The sequence below is a fragment of the Peromyscus leucopus genome, chromosome 17 (genome assembly GCF_004664715.2).
Source record: "Peromyscus leucopus breed LL Stock chromosome 17, UCI_PerLeu_2.1, whole genome shotgun sequence".
Classification (NCBI taxonomy): Eukaryota; Metazoa; Chordata; class Mammalia; order Rodentia; family Cricetidae; genus Peromyscus; species Peromyscus leucopus.
The window spans coordinates 3,491,993-3,514,337 of NC_051077.1; the positions used below are offsets into that span (position 1 = coordinate 3,491,993).

Below are 22,345 nucleotides of genomic sequence, written 5' to 3' on the forward strand. Positions count from 1 at the left end.
CCTGCGCCCCCTGCTGGTCAAGGCCACTCGGTCCAGCAGATCTCACCAGGGCAGGCTAGAAAGGTTTTCTAAACAGGGTTTCCCACAAAGGCCCACAACACAGGTCCATGTAGGAAGGTGACAGGTCTGTCTGTGGAGAAGATGTGCTGCAGCTGCTCACCGATCCCTGAAGGGCTGAGACAGCCACCAGTTTCTGAGGACTGGTCACTGTGCACTCTTCATTTTATTGAGAAAGTATCTTGGTTTCTATTTGATGCTGACGGACCTTGGATCTAGCACAGTCTTGCTTCCCTACAACATCCAGGAGCTTGGCCTCAGCCTCTCTATAACCCTGGACCAATATCAAACAATGTTCTTCTGACTTATATTTACACCAATGTTATATTTAACACCTCTTAGGACTCCAGTTTCAGAGGCATTTGTGAACAGCTCCTTAGAACTGAACCTGGAGGCAACAGGACAAAATCCTCTTTATATTTGGAGGGGGCCTTGGGCACTGCTCCTTGATGGGGCCAGGGGCGAGTTGGCTCTGGTCCCTGCCTTACATCTACCCAGTATGCACAGTCAAGCAGCTCTACCAAGGGGCTTGGACATGCCACCGTGCTAGCTGTGGAAGAAGTATCCTACACAGTGACGGCAAGATTCCTGTCACTTGTGGGGGTGAGGTTCAGGATGACGAGAATGACCAGAGGCACAGAGATGCAAGGAGCCACATAGTAGGCTGCTTTTTTACAGGACTGGGTCAAAGAACGTGTCATCCATGTAATGACCGCACAGAGAAGAGCCAAGGTCTGGAGGCTGATGGGAGGAGGGTTTCCAAGGCACCGGAGCCTCCCTGGTGCAGGACCCCCACACTTCCCTATTTACTTTGATATTACAGCACCCCAGTTTTGTATTCAGTCGTCCTGGGTCCTGGGCCCAATGGGCTCGACTTCTGAACTTCCTGAAGCTGGCCCCCAGGTCTCTGAAGAACAACAGAACTGCATGTCTGGGTATAGAGCCTATGCCCACTGGAGGCAAGAACTATTGAGAAACGTTGCATGCCAAGGTCAATAGTTTTGTTCATTGCCACAAAAATGTCTTCCTCCCTTGTCTTGGAGAATGGTAAGGTTCTGTACCCTAGTCTCCAGAACTGCCCTCACAAGCCACACTAACCTGCAGCGCGGGCAGATACTCTCCAGTGTCCTTGCCTTTGTGTGGACCAGGCTGGGAAGCCAGCTGGAGCCTGCATGCTCAGTGGCTTCTGGCCCAGCCATCCCTTGAAGACTTTGTCTCTTTTAATGCCACCTGAGGGTCTGCTCTGTGTTTGGTTTCTGCTCTGGTTAGTGAGTTTTGTTCATGGTCACCCGTTTTGTCATTGAATCTATCTCTTGCATCTGCTTTTGGACTGATGGGAGATGGGGTTGTCCTGAGTCTGCAGTATGGTACCAGCTGACGACTCGCATGAGTGTGTGTGGTCATGTATGTGGTGGGCCATGCCCCACTGGTGAGAGACACTGAGCTAAGCTCTTCTGCTTCACCAGATCAGCCTGCCTGAGTCAGGGTTCCACTTGCACCCTCTCCTCTGTGGGTCACAGAGCCCTTAGAGCTCTGCTTCTCAAGACCTAGTGTCCATAGCCTGGTAAAGGATGGCATGGATCCACAGACACGCCTCTGTGTGCACATCCTTGTTGATCAGCAGAGGATGCTCTGTCGGGCCTGCCTGGGTCTCCTCCTTGCTTCTCTCTCTGGTGGTCACTCTTTCAGATTTGTAGGAAGTCATTGTCTGTTCTGGACAGGGATCCTGCGATCCTGAGTGTCGCCACTGCCTTCAGTTAGAGCACATAGCATTCTTTTATGTTTAAATGCATCATCAATCTGCGGGCTTTGTGATAAGAAATACAGTGAAGTGGTCTCCTGCCCTGAAACAGTGGTTTCTAAAAGGCGACTTTGCCCTAGGTACATCTGGAAAAATCTGGAGACACATTTCTTTACCAGAGTATGTGAATGCAAGAGCAGTGTGATAGAACCTGAGGAGGGCGGGGTGCTGACAATCCTGAATGCGTGGGAGGGACCCAGGCTCAAGAAACAGCCTCAAGGATACAAGAGCAATGCAAAAATGGTGAAAGTCCTTCCCTAGAAAAGGAATTTTGCAATCAACTCAGATGATAAAGACCATACAATCCATCCCACCCTCTTCCTCCAAACAGTCCGCACCATCCCTCAAAAGTCTCCTGGTGCTCCCCTTGGTGCTCTGTAGTTTGGCCACCTGGACCCAGGGGAGCAAGGAGCCCAGGGTAGGCAGCTGGCAGATGCATTATTGTTTTGTTTGGCAGGAGATGGTATAAGGCTTAGTGCCAGCCAAGGCTGAGGATGCAACCTCAGGGAAGAGAGGTGTCTGTGTTCTTCCCACACAGTGCTGTTGCCTCCCCAAGGCAGATAAGGAATGCCAAATATGTGGCTCCCCCCCCCTCTCGTCTGTGCGGTTGAGCTCCAAACCAGCATTTGTCCCACTCTGTTCTTGGCCTCATGACCTTCTGGGGAGAAGTGGGGCTGGTTGGAGGGCACTCATGAGAACATTCCATGAAAACATTCCAGAGTTGCCTCCAACACAAGGAAAAACCACTGAGGGTCTAGGGATGCTGCCTGACCAGTGGAAGACACATCTGGCCTCTGGGAGGCTATGGGCTCCTGAGGCTGCCTGAGGACAGAGGCAGCGAGGAATCCTGGGCAGGACTGTACTCCATACCTCGTCGGAGCTGTGTTCGACAGTGTTGTTCCTGTCCTGTCTTCCCCAGAGTTTCCAGGATGCTGGGGTTAAAATCAGTGGCTCCCCACTTCTTCCCTTATTAACAAAGGGCAGCCTGGAGACACTGAGCAAGCTGCTGTTTCTTGTGCCTCCTGCTGCCCAGGGAGGGTGCAGCTCCCTCAGCTCTGCTCACAGCTTTGAAACAGAAAACCAGACCTTTTCTTTTAAATGGAACAGAGGCAGCCAAGAGAGGCAAATGGCCAGTAGAGGAAGAAATGAGAGAGTATGTACAGGTTGATACACTACATACTAGGTGCCAGCGGAGTTTTAAGAAGGGTTCTATGTGTGGGGCTGATGGCAGAGCCATGTAGGACTGTCTGCATTTGCAGAAGAAACTGAGGTTCTGAGGCTTGCTGGCAAACCCTGGCTCCAGCCCTTGCCATCATTCTTGTGAAGAGACACTCCTGGGGTAGGCCACAGCTGCCTGGCCTGGGACACAGGGGTCCCAGAAAAAGCCCATCCAGCTGTGAGCCTGTGTCATGATGCGCTCAAATCCCTTTTACCCTGAAGGCAGCCCAGTTCTGAGAGACCTCTAGGACAGAGAGACAGAGACCAACCCAGGGTTAAAAAGGTTTCTGTAAATATTTTATTTTCCATATTTCAGAATCAGAAAGAAGCATGTGGTAATAAAAATAACAGAATTATTTTCTTCAAAACCACTCAGCTGCAACTTGCTGGCCCTCCAGCCCAACCCTCGCCAGCCAGCTCCCACCAGGCCAAGGGGCTCTCTGAGCAGCCGCTGACCTGAAACCAGTCCCATTATGTACAGATATGTTACAAGGCAAAGAAATCTCTCAAGAAAACCCAGGCACGAGGGCAGGAGCCCACCCACTCCAGTGTCGGGGGACTTGCTCAAGAGGAGCCAGTGCTGTGTGTCTTTTCCTCTGCTCCCCTTTGGCTGTAGGAAGGTGCAAAGGCCTCTTGTGCATGGGTACTATGAGCAGCTTGATCTAGAGTGTGGCATGTTCCACAGGCGGGCAGGAGTGTGAGGTGATGTCACTGTGCTTGTAGGAGGCCTCATCCAGGTCCAGGGTCTTCTCGTTTACCTCCAGGGTCATGCATCCACGGTAGAATGCCGTGACAGGTGCAGAAGTGACTGGAACCTCTGAGCAGCAGGAGACCACACTTTGAGCAGAGCTACACCCAGGGAGTACCACCTACCGCCCTCTATGATGCACATAGCCAGCCCTGCCTGCCTTCTCTCTGCAGGGCGTTTCCTCTGCAGGGTACCATCCCATGGGGATACAGATCTGCACAGGCATAATGCATCTTTACACCTCAACCTCCCAGGCATGCGTATGATCTCTCTGCCTCATGAGTTCCCATGCTTCAGAGACTACGGGCCCTTATCTCCTTTGAAGCCTTATTGGTTAAAATAAAGTCTGTTGGTTGCTAAAGTAAAGACCTGACCTAGCAAAAGGACTTGGGCCTCTCTAGAGCTCCTTCCCGTGTTCCACCCCTGGGCCTGTGTAAGTTGTCTACCCCTGGCAGTCACAGTCAGGTACCTGACTCTTGTATCACCTGCTAATCCTCCCCTCTGTGGGCTCCCAGACAACACTTCCCAATGGGTGGCCCAGAGAAAGGACTGTACTACTAAGAGCACCCCCCCCACCCCCGGCAACCCCAGCACAGAAGCCAGTCTGCATTTGTATTTCCCATAACCAGAACCCCGTCTCCATCATTATCACCGCCCATGTGTGAAGCAAGTCAGCCATACTGGTTCAGGTGATGCCCGCCATGGGCATTAGGGCCAGAGTGCTCCTACCTGGCAGGCCTCCAACAAAGGTGAGCACAGTGCCTTGCAGATGTTCCCCTAGTGTGTCCAGTCTCTCCTGCAGCTGGGCGGCACTCACTTCACTCTGGCCCTTGGTACCGTCCACTTCCAGGGTGGCCTCACCGTCCCGAAGGGAGACGGTGACTACGTGTTCCTGGCTGTCGCACACTTTGATTTCCATCAGTGCCAGGGCAACGTCCTCCACTGCCAGGACCACCAGCTGCAGGGACACCAGGACAGTGCTCAGGGGATAAGGAAGCAAAGGAGCTATGTGGGGTCAGTGCACCCCCGTTCTGCCTTCCTAGTCTCGGGTCCTCATAGGCTGGCCACCTCAACACTAGCCCCTGGGGGTGTATGGTAGCCCTGCAACCCTGGGTACGAGGGTGTCTAGGAACCCTGGTACTTTCCTATCGGGGGTTCGGTTTCTCTGCAATGTAAAGCAGGGAGCAGCTGAGAGGTTTTAAGAGGGGGATGCCTCAGTGGGTAAGAGTACTTCCTTGGATTTTCTCCCCAGCATCCATACGGCTCACAACCATCTCTAACTCCAGTTCTAGGAGATCTGCGGCTCTCTCCTGGTCTCCACAGGCACATAGTATGCATACACATACAACCTTTGAAAGCCCCTGGGAAACTGTGAGGACTTGGGTCACCCAGCCTGAGCTGACTTCTCAAAAGGGTGTGAAAGGACACATCTGTCATCTGGAGCTGTGGTTCCAGCATGGGGAAGCGCACACACTGCCTGGCCTCTCCGGGGTGAATAGTTGGTGCTGGCAGTGGTTCATCATGCATGCGAGGGCTGGGTCAAGATGCCCAGCAGCATGAAGTCTGGTCCCCGTGGTGGTATGCAGCATGGCTATGATGCTCATTATGACTAATTAGTATAAGGAGCCAGCCTGGCTCTGTGGCCTGGGCAGGTGGGAGATAGAAATCCTCCTGTCTGCCCCACGTTTCTCTTTGGGACACGTGAGAGGAAGACAAACATCCTCTCAATAGCCTCATGCTCTATAAGAGACCAGCAGAGTCTTCAGTGAGGGAGGGCCCTGCCTGAAGGACAGCTGACTCCAGGGCCCCCACCCACCCACCATGAGCATCTGATAAGTTATCAGAGTTGACGGTGAGGTCAGCGGGTCTGACTCTGAAAGAAACGGGAAGTGTCCCTGTTCCAGTGCCACTTCCTGAGTCACATGAAGCGCTGCTCTAGTGTGGGACATCCTGCACCATGGCCCGGCGGCAGCAGCTCAGATGAAGGATTCACACCCTGGCTGCACCACCCGCCCCCTGGGCCAGCAGTAGCGTGGCTTCCCCATCCTGCCTGTGTGATGGGTACTGCAGCCTTGGCCCCGAAGACGGAGAGCGCCACCTCGCTCTGTGTACTCAGACCTGGGACTAGGAAGGAGTCTCCAGGGCAGGGAAAGGTTCAACAAGTCAATAGCCCAGAGAGTGGGCAGAGCCTCGGGACTTCTCCTTGAAGGGGAAGGGTGGGGTCGATGGGGGGGGGTTGCTCGGAGGTCGGGGTAGCCTAGTCCAAGCCGGCCCGGGATTCTAGCTGCTTCTGGGCGCCATTCAGTTCTACCTGCTTCTTGAGCTTCTTTGTAGAGTGGTAGTCGACCAGGGCCACAGAGAGGGGGACGACGTGGTTGTCACCCACCAGGGCTAGCAGCACCCCCGTGTCAGTGGCAGGGCGAATCCGGGCCACAATTTCTACTTCCCAGGTGGTCTCCGTGCCGACATCCAGCGATGTCCGGGCTGCAATGAAAGCCGCACATCACCAGGCCATACAAGGGGCGGAGAGGCGGCGGTGAGAACAGCGACTCAGACTGGAGTGCCCCAAGGGACAGCTCTGCGCACCCCGGGAGGGACCCTCCCGGTGAAAAGGCCAGCGGGGGAGGAAGTATGCACCATGGCCGGACCTCCAAGACCTGCTAGTGTCCCAACAGCGAGCGCGCAGGAAGAGAGTGAGAAGACCTCCACCCCTGAGTGTAGACCATCGACACTTGGGCACGGGGATGGCCGCTCCCCTCTTCCAAGTGCCCTCCGGGGAACAAAGACCTATCCGGGGAGCCACAAGGCCAGCGCCAAGGGCCATCCCCTGCCCTGCTTTCCCATCTCCCCCTGCAGATTTCACGAAGCACCTGCTCTGGGTAATGTTCGACTTCCCTTCTGCCAGCTCCAGGAGACACCGAAGCATGCATGCTGGCAGGAACTTACAAGGCCACGCCCATGAACAGATGTGAGACACATCGCTCCAGAAAGCCCTATGTGTGTCTGTGCTCTGGGTGCCATGGCTTGGCATTCCAGAGCCTTAGGTCATGAACTCATCCCCACACAATGCACATGGGGGCCTCGTGTCTAAGACACAGCGAGGTGACACTTCATGTCATCTGTATCTAAGGTTACACCCTGAAGTGGACAGGTAGATTCTGTTTCTTCCAGGGCAAACAGCTTGTACCCCTCACCCTGGGGGAGTCCTTCACTGACTGGGAGGCCAGAAGAATCCCTCAGTCTTGATATTTAAGTCCGTCCCTCATGAAGAACGCCATGGACCAGAGAGAGCTGCTGTGAGTGAATCAAGGTTGGCACACACTTGGTCAGCCTCCCTGCTCTCTATGGTGTGTGGGAGGCTCCGGAGCTGGCCTGTTCTCCCCGCCCCACCCACCATCGGTCAAATCAAGTCCTCTGCCCTCTCCTAGATGACATCTATAGGGGTGAATTCTCAATAGTTCATGGAGTATATGAACATAGATTGCAAAAGATAATAAAAACACTTCGTCGTGACGGAAGAGGTCAATGTACCTTAGTTGGCAGGTGCTCAGCAAAGACACCAGACCTTGCCTGTGTGCTAAGTTTCCTCAGCATGGTGACTCTCAGATATCCTTACTCTTTCCCAGAACTTGAGGTTGAAGGGCCCCAAAATGGCCCCCAATGACTGTTATAGTTTAAAAAATTATGGGTTCTGCTTTAAAGGAGCCAAAGACCTGAGTGTCCACCCTTCTGCCCCCTGGGTCATCCCCAGGGGACTGGTGGCTCTCGGTTCCAGCACTGGCCTGTCCACGCATCCAAGAGATGCAGATCTCATGCATCCTCCCTCCCCGATCCTGTTTTTTGAGAAGCACAGCAGAACACACTTTTGCCAGGCTCCATCCTGCTGCAGGGCCCCTTCCAAGGGTGACACAGACTGGCCTTCCTGACTTCATATTCTTTCCACCTCTCCATCGCCTCTGATTGCTAAGCCTCATGAAGTCACTGGCCAGTGAAGGCCTGGCATGCTTCTGAGAATTGTCACAGACGTTCGGACATGTCCAATATTAACCTTCCAGATTTTCTTCCAGGTAGTCCCCTCCCTACACAGGCCTGCCCATTCTACCACTTTCTGGCCATTGGACCACGTCTCCATCACTTCCTCCTCCATGGCTAACTCTATGTGACGTCCAGTGAGTTGTCCTGGGAGCTGAGCCCTGCCCCAGCTTGTGGGGAGCCAGCTCGTCACTGAGGTAGGAACCATTTAGATGGATGGATGCCCACACTCTAGCGTATCGCTGCCTGGAAGTCCCGCCACATGGTCCTACCCCAGGTAGGGTGACACCCACTTACTGTAGTTGAGGCTGTAGAAGGCGAATGCACCCCCAGGGAAGAAGGAGCCCCTCTCGGTCACAGAGAAGCACTGCATTTTGGTGTTTGCCTTTACCGTTTCCTGGATGGCACTATCTTCCCCATTCAGCCAGTTCCAGCTCCTCATGCACCCGTCCAGGCGAGGGTTAATCTGGAAAGACACATAACTCCTGGTTATGTGTTTTCTTTGTGTTTTTCCTGAGCCAGGAAACCATAACGGCAGGCAGACCCGAGCAGGAGAGGTCACCACGAGTCTGGCGCCATTGAACCTGCTGGCAGGGCCCTCTGGCTTGTGTGTGTGTAAATCTATAGTGTAAAAACAATATAGGGAGTTGTTTTTTTTTCCTTCACAAAAGAGCTCTTCACTTTTCAAAACATTTCAGGACACCTATATCCATGCAGGATGAGGGCACATGCATCAGTGAGGCAGCCACCTGCTCCGTCTGCTGGGTGGACATCCTCATTGTGGGTGGAGGGACAGGTGCCTGACCCGACTGCACAGGTCAGGACGTTTTACTGTGTTGTGCTTTCCTCTGCCTCGAGCCTACAAAGCAAAGCTGAAAAACCAGGCCAGGGATGCTAGTCCCAGCTTGTCCATACACCATGTGCGGACTGTTATATAATCAAATCGGGTCACCTTACTATGTGCAAAGCTGTTATATAATCAAATCAGGTCACCTCCTGGCCACACATGCACTGTGTGCAAGGCTGTTATATAATCCATTCGGGTCACCCTCATGGCCACACACTGTGTGCAAGGCTGTTATATAATCAAATCAGGTCACCTCATGACCATACTCTGTGTGCAAGGCTGTTATATAATCCAATCAGGTCACCCTCATGGCCACACACTCACTGTGTGCAAGGCTGTTATATAATCCAATCAGGTCACCCTCATGGCCACACACTCACTGTGTGCAAGGCTGTTATATAATCAAATCAGGTCACCCTCATGGCCACACACTCACTGTGTGCAAGGCTGTTGTATAATCCAATCAGGTCACCCTCATGACCACACACTCACTGTGTGCAAGGCTGTTATATAATCAAATCAGGTCACCCTCATGGCCACACACTCACTGTGTGCAAGGCTGTTATATAATCCAATCAGGTCACCCTCATGACCATACACTGTGTGCAAGGCTGTTATATAATCCAGTCAGGTCACCTCATCTTATGTGTTGAAGATCTGCAATGGTATGTTGGATGTTATCATCCCCTTGGGACTCTCCTGAATTGTGGTGACTGGGTCAATCACCTACCAAACAGGTTTTCCATCTGTGGTGGATGTTGCCATCCCCAAAACAAGGGTTCTGACCACTGGGCTAGAGACAGATGAGGTACAAAGGCCATGTGTGGCATAGGACAGAAAAAAATAGAACTTTGAAAAGTGATCCAAAGCCTCCCATTTAGAGCTTCCCCCACAGGAAATATAGGTATGGCTAACAACCCAAAATGTTCTTGGGACATATCCAAAAAGTTCTTTCGTTCTTTCTTTCTTTTTCTTTTTAAAATGAGGTGTTTTATCTTTACTGCAAAATAGACTTTTTTTGTCCTTAAGTCAGAGGAACACTTAAATGAGAATCATGAGTGGAAGTGGCTAGTTATTATGTACAGCGACTGGCTGCCAGCTGGGGCCCCTCAAATTGTGAGATGGGCTCAGTAGAGGGCAAATCCCCTCGAGGCAGAGCCAAGCCTGAGCCTGCTGCATTCTCCTTCATGGTCAGGGCTGGACTTACGGGCTGGACGAGGTCATGCTCCTTGAAGGGAATGCCCCCGACAGTGAGATTCAGGTGATACAGGCCTCTCTCCAGCTGGAACAGCTCACCAGCGACGGCAATCTTCATCACAGCATCTTTGTTGACCTTGATTACAAGGTTGCGTTCCAGCTCCTCCACAGAGATCTGAAGGGGGTCAGGCGGGGAGGGCAGGTAGATGGTCATTTCTGGAAGGCCCCCATGGCGCATCACCTGGGTCAAGTGCACCGTACCTCAGGGTAGACATGGCATGTTACTTGCGTCTAACGGCCCAACCTACGAGACTATACCCATGCCACCTGGGCCAGAGACACCCGACCTCAGTGGGGGGTATGCCATACCATGTGTTTAGGAGCCTGACCCATGAGACCATGCTCACGTCACCTGGGCCAAGGACACCAGACCTCAGGGGAAACACCACCCAAGTTTATCCGGTCCAGGAAGAGTCTGGCCTCACAAGACCACACCCATATCACCTGTGTCCAGGAGGCACTAACCTTGCTAGAGCCCATGCTCACTCTCACCTCTGTGGGTTCTCCCCACACCCTTCCTTGCTTAGAGTCACTTCTGTGGCTCCCCTTGTGAGCTCACAGGTCAGGGTTCATGTGAAGAGGGCTAGCCTCTCCCATACATTTGGGATTGAAATTAAAGCAGACCACTACCCGGTGTATTTTAGAAGACAGTCACAGAAAGGCCCTACTGATGCTTATTCCAGTTTAAAAGAACTAGAGAGCCATGTCTGATGTGGCTCGGGCCTCTTGAGAAACTGCAGCCTGGCCGTCCATGGTGCCTGCTCCAGGACAAGCACAGCATGTTGTCTTGGGTCAAGTGAGATGATAGCTGTTCGCTCATCCTCAGACGTCCTTCAGGCCTGAGACGCTGGGCACTGGACTGGTATGGAGTGCTGCCCTCAGTGGCTCGCGTGTCTGTGTGAGGAACTTCCAGGCTACAGAGTGGCATCCGAAGCCAGCCAACTGCTGGCTCAGAGCCAAACTGAAGCCTAACACGAGCTCCATGTTTGGACTCTTCTCACATGTGACACAAACCCAGTGTCCCATAACAGCCCAGGGGAGCTCTGTAGAGCCGACAGCTGCACTCCAGGCCCCAGGTCCTGTACCACAGACTGTACTGTGAAGGGTGCCATGACCTTGGCTTCTGCATAGATTTGTTAACAAGCCGAAGTTCCTCAGTTGAACAAGTTCAGTCTCTCAGTTCTGACCCCAGCAAGTATGATGACTGTGGGCGGGAGGGTTATCAGCGTGGGCTGGACATAGGCTTGTATGCCCTACATCAGTGCTGCGGCCCCGGGCTGATCTCATCTGACATAGCAATGGATCTTCTGCTGTCTAGGCTCTAGAGGACCAGGAGCAGAAAATGCAGCTCCTGGATGCCCCTTAGCCAGTGTTATGCGGACGATGAGGTTCTGCCCAGCAGCAGTACCACAGCTGACTCTGGGATCCATGAAATGACCTCTCGCAGGAGAACCCCACTCTGGAGGGCTTTCATCCCCGAAGTGGGCGACACACTCTCGGCTATGCCCAAGGTGACCACAGTGGCAGACGCTGGGCTGGGCGTACAAAAATGCATTTACTAAAGGCGTAATCTCCTCTATGTGAGAAGGGACTGAGTGGGCGAAGAACTCGTTCACTACTGAAGCGTCGGGTGGTCTGACATCCAGGACTGAGCCCAGCCTGTCCGGGGGGCCTGGCAGCCCAGCTGGCCAGCACGGCTAACTGTGGCTAGGTGCCCATAATGGTGCAAGGGGATGGGAGAAGAAGTCATTGCTTCCTTCACATGCCTTCACTGGCTTCCAGGTTTCTACAGAAGAAACCCCGATATTTCCTCAGGGCAGCCCAGGCCCGAACATCAGTTCACTCTAGGTCTCGCATTGGTGTGTCTACTCAACTTCCTGTCCCTGCAGCCTAAAAAAAAAAAGACCCCCACAACCACCCCACCTCTGTGGCCCATGCAAACGCTTGCCTCTTCAACCTATACAATCTCTCTGCTACTCACAAGAGGCTCCAGGTCCTAATGCCCGCTTCCTTCGCTCATCCTCAGCCCTGAAGTATCCCATCAGCCGCTGAGCTGGCTCTATCATGGTTCCCCCTATGCTGGCGCTGCCGTTGGAAGAACATACATGTTCCGAAATTCTTCTAAACCCCTAACAGTTAATTTACTGTCTAGGGTGGAGCGAGGTTGAATGATCAAGCAAATGCCTCAGAAACTTTGCACATAGGAACGCCTTGAAGCTGTGTAGGAGGAATGAATGTACATTAGATATGGTATGGTCCCCATCTTCCAGAACATCGGTATCCTTTTTAGCTGAGGTGGAGGCACACTTAGTGTTTTCCTGCATCTGTCAGAAGAGCAGAGTTGTGAATGACTGGGCAGGGAACACTGAGGGCCAGAACTTGTGATGCTCTCTTACTGAGCCATGGGTTCAGGCTATGTGAGCTGCCACCTAGACAGAATCAAGTTATGGTCACTGCTCCCAGCCTGGGTCCTGCCTGGTCCTAGTCCAGGCTTGTCCCCACGGCTGTGTAGAGGGCACCCTCTCCCCAGGATTCCTCTTTCCTTGGATCCTCCCTGTTCTGCTACAGACACTCTGATCCCTCAAAGCCGGGAAGGAGGACAGACAGCAGTCGGTAGCTGGAGAGATGGCAGGGGTCCATGTCTGTCTGCAAAGCAGAACATGGATTTTTCATTTTGTCTTCACTGCAAAGGGAAAAACCATGTCTTTCTGTTTTTCTTCCAAACATTAATTCCCAAGCCTGTTTTATTGCCTGGGGTATAGGAAGTGATTCCTGAGTAGGGCGTCACTGTCTGTCACCCAAACTCCTGTGGGGGAAGCAGCCGGAGCCGAGGGCAGAAGACTGTTGATCACATGAACAGAAGATCCCCGTCTCAGTGCTCAGGTTCCTGGGTGTTCTGAGCTAGTTATCTATCTCCTCTGTTGGCCTTCAATGTTTGAGCATTCCTCATGCAATTATTCTAGTACCTTCTGGGCCGATGCCCACACGGCTGTCCCAGGAAGCCCTTTCTGAGTAAGCCACACTCAGCCAAGGAAGCAGCAGCTCTGGTTAACTAGAGCAGGGGTCCCACCCACGGGCCACATCCAGCGCCGACTGCTAGGGGTAGCCTTAGCCTTCCGCTCACCGTCTGCCACATGCCATGGTTGATAATGGGCCCGCTGCTGGTGATCCGGCCAACACCGTTGTACTGCAGCTGCAACTCCAGCCGCCCGGCCCGCAGCCCCAGGACGATCCATGTGCTATCTGAACGGCCGCCGGCGAAGAAGAGGACTCCCTCGGGGTCAAAGGTTCGGAAGTCAAACTCAGCCAGCAGCCTGTCAACAGACCCGAGAAACAAAGTGGGGCAGAGGGCAGGGGGTACCGGGCCGCCTAGTCCCAGGGCCAAGACCCCTGGGACACCTTCCAGGACGTGGGGAGCTGGTTCCCTCAGAGATCTTGAGTGGCTTTGGGCTCCTGGAAACTAGGAGCCCTGGCTCAGCCTTCTCACCTGGGTTCTGCCGTCCTGTGTGCCTGGCTCTCACCTGGTGGGTTGAAGCCTCTTAAAGCGTAGTCTGATCACAGGGGTGCCGCTGAACATGCGGCCCAGGTACAAGGACTTCACACTCTTGGCCATGGTGAAGGGCACACACGGTAAGATGTCCTGCCATGAGATAATCGGAAGGTGTTGGGGCGGGGGATGCCCTGTGGCTGCCTTTTAAACAACTTTGAGGTCCTGGTCACACTGGGGGAGATCCTCTGATCTTCCAGGATCCCAAGGCTAGCCCACCCCTGGAAATCCCAGAGTCTATATGACCCATCCCACGTTGGTGCCCCCAGGCAGAGGCCCAGGGTTCTGGTGTCTTCTTCTTTTTTTTTTTTTTTTTTTGGTTTTGGTTTTTCGAGACAGGGTTTCTCTGTGAAGCTTTGCGCCTTTCCTGGAGCTCACTTGGTAGCCCAGGCTGGCCTCGAACTCACAGAGATCCAGCCTGCCTCTGCCTCCCGAGTGCTGGGATTAAAGGCGTGCGCCACCACCGCCCGGCGGTTCTGGTGTCTTCTATCACCTGCTTCTTTCTCACCTGTTCTTATTCGCTAGTGGTGTTTAAATTATGAAATTCTTCCAACTCACAGAGGAGCACAGAGACGTGTAAAAATTAGTATACTATTAACAAAATGAGCAGAACACAAAGGCCTTGAAGACTATGGTTCAAGAAACTGATTTATGCTGTAGGCTTTCCCACTGACCAGAGAGAGGGTAGAATTAAAGCAGGTTAAGCTGGCTTCCAGAGGGGATGAGAGACAGAGGATTCTGCACTGCTACACTGGCCAGCAGGGAGCCTGAGCACACAAGTGCTGGTCCCCTGGCCCTTCAGGAGGATACCATCTCACGCAATGGGGAGCCTCACAAAGGACCTAGATGACTTGAGCTTCAGACTCATAACTGGAAAATGCTTATCCTGCTTCCTAGGTCTGTGACTTGCAAAGTCATCATGGCACGTGGTCACTTGCTGCTGTTTTTCAGAAAATGCCATCAATGCACAACTTCCTTAAAGTTTGTTTAGCTTGTTAGAGAGCCCTGAGTGCATGGGGTGTGTGTGTGTGTGTGTGTGTGTGTGCCCTGAGTGCGTGGTGTGCGTGTGTGTATGTGTGCGTGCATGTGTGTGTGTGCGTGCGCACGCGCACGTGCACTGTACATCCTGGTGTGAACACATCACACCTTGGGCTTGCACCAGCAGGCTACGTAGCTGAGAGTGGAGAGTCGCTATGGAGATTTCATCAACACAACCAAACAGAGGTTTGGCTGGCCGCGTGGTCCTGAGAGCTAGTGGGAGTTTTCCGTCATAACCAGTCAGTAGCAGAGGGTCCCACACAAAGCACAGCACGGGGCTCCGCAGGGCCACCCAGTGGACACCAGGGTCACCTACCTCACAGGTATCCATGTCTGGGGACAGCTTTAGGCCCCCGCGCCCATCACAGTGGCAGGTGTAGCTGCCCGGGGAGTTGACACAGGTTTGTTCGCAGCGTCCCTGCTGACACTCGTCCACATCTGCCGGCAAAGGGACTCGGGGTAGGCGTGGGGAACGCCCCAAACACCGAGCAACCCCACTTACTCTTCCCAGAGACACGCTGTAGACATCATCGCTCAGCCTGCCGCCTCAGAGGCCTGTCTCTTAGGTCCCTGCTTCCCAGACAGAAGTGAAGAGCTAAAGGTATCTGAGGTCTGTGCTCGGACCGACCGGCGGACCGGCCCAGGGATGGAGGGACCGAGCATGTCTGTGTGGGTTGTGGAGAACGGTGCAGGGCAGGACCCTCTGAACCCTTAGCTCCGTGTTCCCTTCCCTGGGGGGCTCAGTTCTTCTCCAGGGCTCCCCCAGTTATCTCTCGGAGCCTCTTGCATAATCTTGTATGTCTCTGCTCTCAGGACATGGTAAACCTCCACAGGGAGGGAATAAGCACACCATTCCCCGTCATCTACTGCAGGCACAGAGGGCTGGGAGGAAGCCAAAGTCTAGCAAGGAATTCAGGATCTTCACGGACTCTCCTGAAGGCGGGGGAAGGGTAAACACAGGTGTGTCCTCATTTGGGCACACACTGGAACACGTGCACTTGTACGAGAGCACTCTGTGTGAGCATACATGTATGGACACAATGGGTTCAGGAGAAAGGGATGAGACAGAGGACTGACTTTAGGGGTCATCTTCAATGAAGGTGCACAGAGACCCCCAGGAGGTCCTGACATTTTTCCAACCTTCGTGGGTATACAATGACTTCCTGGGAGGTTGGACCAATGGATGCCAGCCATAGGGCAATGCAGCCCATGTGGAGGCAGAGACCAACATGTGTCCTAGGCTAAGGGTCAAAGGAGGAAGCAAGCTGGGTGGCCGCGGCATGGGTACCTTGGCAGGTCTTCTCCTGGGAGCTGTACATGTATCCCTTATCACAGAGGCAGGAGTAGGAGCCCGGCAGGTTCTTGCAGCGTGCATCCCCACAGGTAGCCGCGTCCGCGCACTCGTCTACATCTGCAAGCAAAGCCAGCCAGGCCAAGGCTGTACAGGCCGGTCTGGGACAGCTGCAGCGGCCACTGGGGACAGAGGGCGAGAACAGCCCCGGCACGGGAGGGTGGAGAACGGGAGGAGGAAGGCACGATGCCTTCGCCGTGGGTGTCAAGTGATGGGGGGGCCCAGGGGCCACATGCTGCTCACCCCACACTGGGTACACTGTAGGCTTCATTGCTCAGGATCCACAAAGCAAGGCAGGCCTCCTCAACCTGCTACTAAAGTGTGGGGGCTGTGTCCCTTGGTCAAGGCCAGGGACAAAAGCCACAAGGAGAGGGCCTCTGTTCCTGGAATAAGGACACAGGAGGGGAGGCCTATACATTCCCATATGCATTTCCCACACATTTCACATAGGTACGAGGACACAGTGACTGACTGTCCCCATACAATCACACCTTCTAAGAATATTCCTTGTGACTGTCAGAGGTGAACTCTGAGGTAGATGAGAATAAATTTTTCTCCTCCAAAACGGGTGGAGGAAATAGTCGTTTGTCTCATCAGATTGGCACTCAGATCCTGGGTTGGCCCCACACCCTGCAGCCATCTGGACCATCCACATAGGCTGTTGTCGCCCAGTCCTGTGAGCCTCGGTTCCTCAGGGACACTCTGGTCCATCTGCGTTGGAGCAGAGGTTGAGCGCCATCCCTCTGTACCCTAAATCGGCTCAGGGGGAACAGCTGGAGCATGCACTTTGAGATGATTGTTTGGGCGTTCTCAAGCTCCCCGCTCCGGGCCGAGGGGAAATGGGACCACAGAGTGGGGAGGCCCCATCTGCTCCTGTGTTCGTGGGGGGCAGGGAAGGGGGAGTCTGCGCTGGGCCGGGAGGGTCTGGAAGGTGCGGCAGGTGCACAGAGGTACCGCGGCCTGCCCCCTTGCCAAGTTCCCCCTGCAGTCAGCTGCGGAGATCTACGCCTTGTGACCACACAGGAGGTCTTGCAGGCTCTGTGGGCTGAAGTTATCTAGAAACCCCAGTGTGGACGGGCAGTCCTTGCCCTTGCTCTCCGAGCTGGGGACTCGTGTCCACGATGCTGGGCTGGACCATTTCCAAAGGATGCTCACTCCCTTCTCGGGACAGGGAGGTAGGTGGGGCGCAGTTGCTCAGCCAGGGACTTACCTTGGCAGTTCCTGCCGTCCGGGGCAAGCGAGAAGCCGCTATGGCAGGCACATTGGAAGCTTCCTGGCTTGTTTTGGCAGACCTGGCTGCAGCCCCCGTTCTTCTGGCCACACTCGTTGACATCTGGACATGGAGAAAGAGTGAGGGGCTTCTACCTGGACACTCCCCTGCTGGCCTCAGGTGGACAGCGTGAGGACCAGAGAGAGATGAACTGCTGCAGGTGGGGAGAGCCACAGACTCAGTTCTGAAGGTCTCCAGGTGCGCAAGGGACGGGGTAAAGGACAAAACGGACCCATCAATCAATCGGAGCTCAGCAGCCACGAGACCTACACACAGCACCCTTGTCTGGAACCCTGAACAGAACTATCCAGATGACCTGTGGATGCAGCAAGGCTGCCCAGAGTGAAGGGCTGGGCAGGGTCTGCTATCTCGTTTGTAGCTTTACCTGATGCCTCACCCTCACCTGAGTAAACCAAGGTGGGGCCCCTTAGCTGGGGTGCTAAGACCCATGTGGCATTTCCTCCTTTTCAATCCTAGTCCTAAAACAGCTCTCTGGCTGCCTCAACTCTCTAGGAGTCTGTAGCTTCAGTGAGCCTCGGGGCTGCTGCATGCCACCCTGGACGGGCAAAGGGTTCCCGAGAGGGATGCTGAGGTTGTCCATCAGGGCCTTGTCCCAGGACAGACTAGAAGTATGGCTGAGCTCCCAGTCATGGGTAGTGAGTAAGGAGCAGGTGGAGCAGGGTGTGATCAGAGAGTGTGGGACAGAGAGGGGGTGGGACAGAGGGGGTGGGGCTGTGGACTCTCACCTTTGTTACAGAGCCGGCCTTCCCAGCCAGCTTTGCATAGGCAGAAGAAGTTACCCATGAGGTCTTGGCAGAGCTGAGTACCCTTCTTATCACAAGGGTTTGGGGTGCACTGGTCAGGCAAGTCTGAGTTGGAGGATACAAAAAAAAAGAAAGTCACATTAGATATCTCTGAAAGTCCTACCTCACATAGTTGGGCATGGTCAGAGCCACTGGTGAGGCCTCAGGGGAGCTCCTAAGGGTTCCAGTGTGGGCTAAGCTGTGATGGAGGTCCCCACCTTGGACAGGAACAAATGTGAGGAACTTTTAAGGCCCTGGGACCAGTTGCAGCAATAGTACCCAGGTCTACTGGGAGGAGGTGACTGTCACTGGGCCAGGCAAAGAGGGACTGCTGGCCTAGGTCTCCCAGGGAATGGGTCTTCTAGTTCCCCAGAAGGACACAGAACACAGGACACAAAATTGGTGGAGCCTACTGCATAGGCAGGAGGGCTCGCTCTTTTCAGACGAGTGCGCACGCGCACAGACACACGCGCACACACACACACGATCTCAGCACTAAGGTGTCAAGTTAAGTGTGCAGTGGCCAGCTGAACAAGACATGGGGTGTCTGAGCCACATAGCTTCAGTCTTTGGTTTATAGTCTGCAATTAAAAGATCTTCCAATGTCACTGACCTCCATGGAGTACCTTAGGGACACAGCTGAGACCTCCAGACACAGCCTCGACTATGCCTTGGGTGGGGGTGGGAAAGCTCGGCATGTGCTTCAACCCCAAGGTTAGGGAAGTCACAGAAAGAACCATTATTATATCCCGTTCTCAAAGAATCCTTTCAGAGGTTGAACAGATGTGCGCATAACCCAGAGCATAGGAGCCCAGGGCTCCAAGTTCTGCCCCATCTAAAGGATCTATATTCTGTCTGGATGGGGCAGGGCGTGGGGTGGCTCCTATCTACCAACAGCTAGATAGTTTTAGAGCAGTGGTTCTCAACCTTCCTAATGCTGTGACCCTTTAATATAGTTCCTCATGCTGTGGTAACCCCCCAACCTTAAGACTGTTATTGTTGCTACTTCGTAACTATAATTTTGCTACTGTTACGAATTGTAACGTAAATATGTTTCTTTTTTTTTTTTTTTTTTTTTTTGGTTTTTTCGAGACAGGGTTTCTGTGTGTAGCTTTGCGCCTTTCCTGGAACTCACTTGGTAGCCCAGGCTGGCCTCGAACTCACAGAGATCCGCCTGCCTCTGCCTCCCGAGTGCTGGGATTAAAGGCGTGCGCCACTACCGCCCGGCTGTAAATATGTTTCTTGATGGTCTTAGGTGACCCCTGTGGAAGGTTCATTCAATCCCTAAAGGGGTTGCGACCCACACGTTGAGAACTGCTCCTCTAGAGGTTTTAGAGACACATGGGGTGCCACTTCCCAGCCCTGGTCAGTCTCTGCCAGGTTAGACAACATGCCAACTGGTGTCCTACTTGGACTGGCATCCTATTGCCCGGGGCATGTTTACCACCTCTGTTAAACATCTGGATGGTCCCCTGCTTCCTGCCTTCAACTCTGCTCTGTGCAGGGTCTGACGGAAGACCGGCTCCAGACTGTCACTGTTAGAAGGTCAAGAGACGGGGCTGACTTCAGACAGCACACCCAGAGCTCTGACTGGATGAGGGTGACCAACCCCGTTTCCCTCCTGTCCTCCAGTGTGGTCACTGTCATCTGGCCACTTGAATCCCACATCTGCACCAGAAGGCGGGGGTCGGCTGTGGTCCAGCACACCGAGAGCATCGTCACACTCGTATCCCTCGACACCGGCCAGCCCATGCCTCACACTGGCAGGTGATCTGCACTCCACCTGGCATCCAAACGGGAAGTTCTGGGTTAGGTGGGTCCTTTGCAGCACATGAAAAGCTGAGACCCAAGAGCTGAGGACCAGGAGGAAGGCTGAGCTGTCCCTCTTTGAGGAAGCAGCGATGAGATATGCATTCATTCATTCTCTCCTCTCTCTCTCTCTCTCTGCTTTCAGTTGGTGACAGCCATTTTGAGTCTCATGACAACCCACATCTCTGGCTTTGTTTCCTGGGCACCCCTATTCTACTGGCTGAAGGAAGCCAGCATTTGTTTCTCTTTGATTTACAGGAACAGTTGCAGGCCAAGCCAGAAGAGCATCGGCCAATGTCTCCTAGAGGCCATCCTGGCAGGATGTCAAAGTCTTCCAGGTTACTCACACCAGTGCTTGCTCCATTCTTGGGGGCCCTTCCCACAGGCCTCTGGTTCCCATACCTGACCTCTAGACAAAGAGGGTTCTTGCTGCCCGGCAGGGATGGGGTCAGGGGTGGGGTGGGGGAAGCTGGCAGAAGATGAGGGCAGGAGCCAACCTCTGGATTTCCCAGATGCATTCCTTTGCTCATCCAGGATTTTCAGGTCAGCCCCATGGCTGGCAGCTTCTACTTGGACCGGGCCAGGCTGGGCTGGGCGCCGAGCCCACAGTGGGCCTGGGAAGCAAGTCTAGGCTTCTCAGGGAGCTCTGCGATCCCCTTTGTTTGCCTTTCCCCCTCTGTGGTTTCTCCACGTTTACATCCAAAGTCTGCTGGGTTTGCACAAATGACAGTCAGCAGCACGCCTGTGAGTCTTCAAGTGTTTCTGCGATTCTTGCAGAGGAGTTTCTGGCAGATCATGAGAAAATGCCATTTTTTTTTCCTGAAGCATGTAGGGGCTGGGTGAAGTCAGAGTGGCCTGTAAATAAGGGGTCAGGATGGGAGGTCCTCATCATTCCACAACTTCTGTGGCCTCATGGGAGCCCACCTGAAGCCAGGATACAGTGTCCAGTACGCTTAAAGTGTCCGGCTGGAGGGTTAAATTTATCTCTAAAGTATACACTAGCAAATTTGGCACAGGGACTGGTTAACTTGGCCAAGAATGCCACATCCACCCCTTGCAAAATCTGTCCTTAGGCCGGGAGATGGTGCAGAGCCAACTTCCAATGGGGTAATGTTATTTTTTAAGAGTCCCAACACAGAGCCAACACCACAACCCTTGTCCCTCTGTCCCTAGAGGAATACCACCCACTCTACGTCATTTCTTTTCCTGTTGGAAATTTACCAAGTCCAGTGTTTGACCCTTGGCAGGTGCCTGGAGATCTCTGCAGCGAGACCGACACATTCCCAAAAGGTGAAAGAATGGACAGTTTTGTAGGCACTGTGGGGCCTAGGGAGCGATTCCTCGGGCAGGTTGCTGTCCTTCTTTAATTTTTTTTTTTTTGGACAAGTTTCTCTGTGTGTGGCCATGGCTGTCCTGGAACTCACTCTGTAGACCACGCTGGCCTTGAACTCATAGAGATCTGCTGTTATTCTTAACAGTCTATCCTGGTTTGCTCGTGTGGCTACAGGTGAGGAGTGAAGTGTGAGCTGGCTCTCCAGGTGGAAAGTCAGGACCTGGGCAGCAGTCCTGTCCAGTCTAGACCCTTTGTTCTGGGCCCAGAAGAGAGCCCTGATCCCTGGGAAATCCTGATGATCAGATTCATCAACCAGGGCCTGATCTAGTGTGTGGGAACAAGCTTCCTGGTGACGTGTGTCAGAGGAACATGGACATGGCAGGGGACCTGGAACGGTTTATAAGAAAGGAACGGAATGGAACCCAAAGCCTTTCCCGGCATCGAGAGAGCAGAGCCCATGCGTAGTCTGCGACTTCTCCCTTGTCACTTTAGTTACTGTTGGCATGGTGATCAACGCCCATGCAATGAGGTGTTGGGCTCCAGAAGGCCTGTTAGGGCAAACGCTTGTCTAGGGCTAGGTCTAAGCTCTCTAGAAAATGCCAGAATGGGGCCTGCAAGACTTTTGTTTTAAATTTTAACAAAAATGAGTACTCAGGGCACTCGGTGACATGCCACGGGCATCGAGGTAAAGGACCAGGCACAAAGGGCAACAGCCTGCATAGCTGGTGGCCCTGTCTTTCCGTGGCCCTGTCTTTCCGTGGCCCTGCCTTTCCGTGGCCCTGCCTTTCCGTGGCCCTGCCCTTCCATGGCCCTGCCTTTCCGTGGCCCTGCCCTGTGGCCCTGTCCCTCTGTGGCCCTGCCCTGTGGCCCTGCTCTGTGGCCCTGTCTTTCCGTGGCTCAGTAGAAAGATCTCTGGGTCATCAGGACATTTTTGTACAGCCACCATGAGGGGCCCAGACAATGACAACTCAGGCGCATGCTCCTGGGACCTGTGATGAGCAGAGCCAGGCAGGAGGTAGCCTTGTGTCAGGGACTTTGGCGAAGCCTCTGCCCTGAGCGGGCAAGGCATCTGGCAATAGAATTCAATATATTTGGCACCAGAAGACACAGGAGATTTATCATCTAATCAGCTGAGGGACAGGCTCTGGGGGTGGGTACAATCTCATCCCCCTCTTCAGGCCACCTACCACCACGGCAGGGTGAGGGTGGGGGTGGATACAGAATCTCAAGTCCC

General features: G+C 53.7%; 1 protein-coding gene across 1 annotated transcript in view; it reads right to left on the reverse strand.

The window, feature by feature from the left end:
• Positions 1-3,351: 3,351 nt before the first annotated feature.
• Positions 3,352-22,345, reverse strand: part of Gas6 (growth arrest specific 6) — a 32,441-nt gene continuing 13,447 nt past the window's right edge. The window contains exons 5-15 of the mRNA XM_028881250.2: positions 17,913-18,035; positions 17,107-17,229; positions 15,834-15,956; positions 14,862-14,983; positions 13,482-13,600; positions 13,085-13,274; positions 9,911-10,075; positions 8,154-8,322; positions 6,136-6,308; positions 4,554-4,782; positions 3,352-3,893 (exon numbers count right to left, since the gene is read on the reverse strand). Of these exons, the coding sequence (XP_028737083.1) occupies positions 3,739-3,893; positions 4,554-4,782; positions 6,136-6,308; positions 8,154-8,322; positions 9,911-10,075; positions 13,085-13,274; positions 13,482-13,600; positions 14,862-14,983; positions 15,834-15,956; positions 17,107-17,229; positions 17,913-18,035 (1,691 nt within the window). The 3' untranslated portion in view covers positions 3,352-3,738. The remainder of the gene's footprint in view (positions 3,894-4,553; positions 4,783-6,135; positions 6,309-8,153; positions 8,323-9,910; positions 10,076-13,084; positions 13,275-13,481; positions 13,601-14,861; positions 14,984-15,833; positions 15,957-17,106; positions 17,230-17,912; positions 18,036-22,345) is intronic.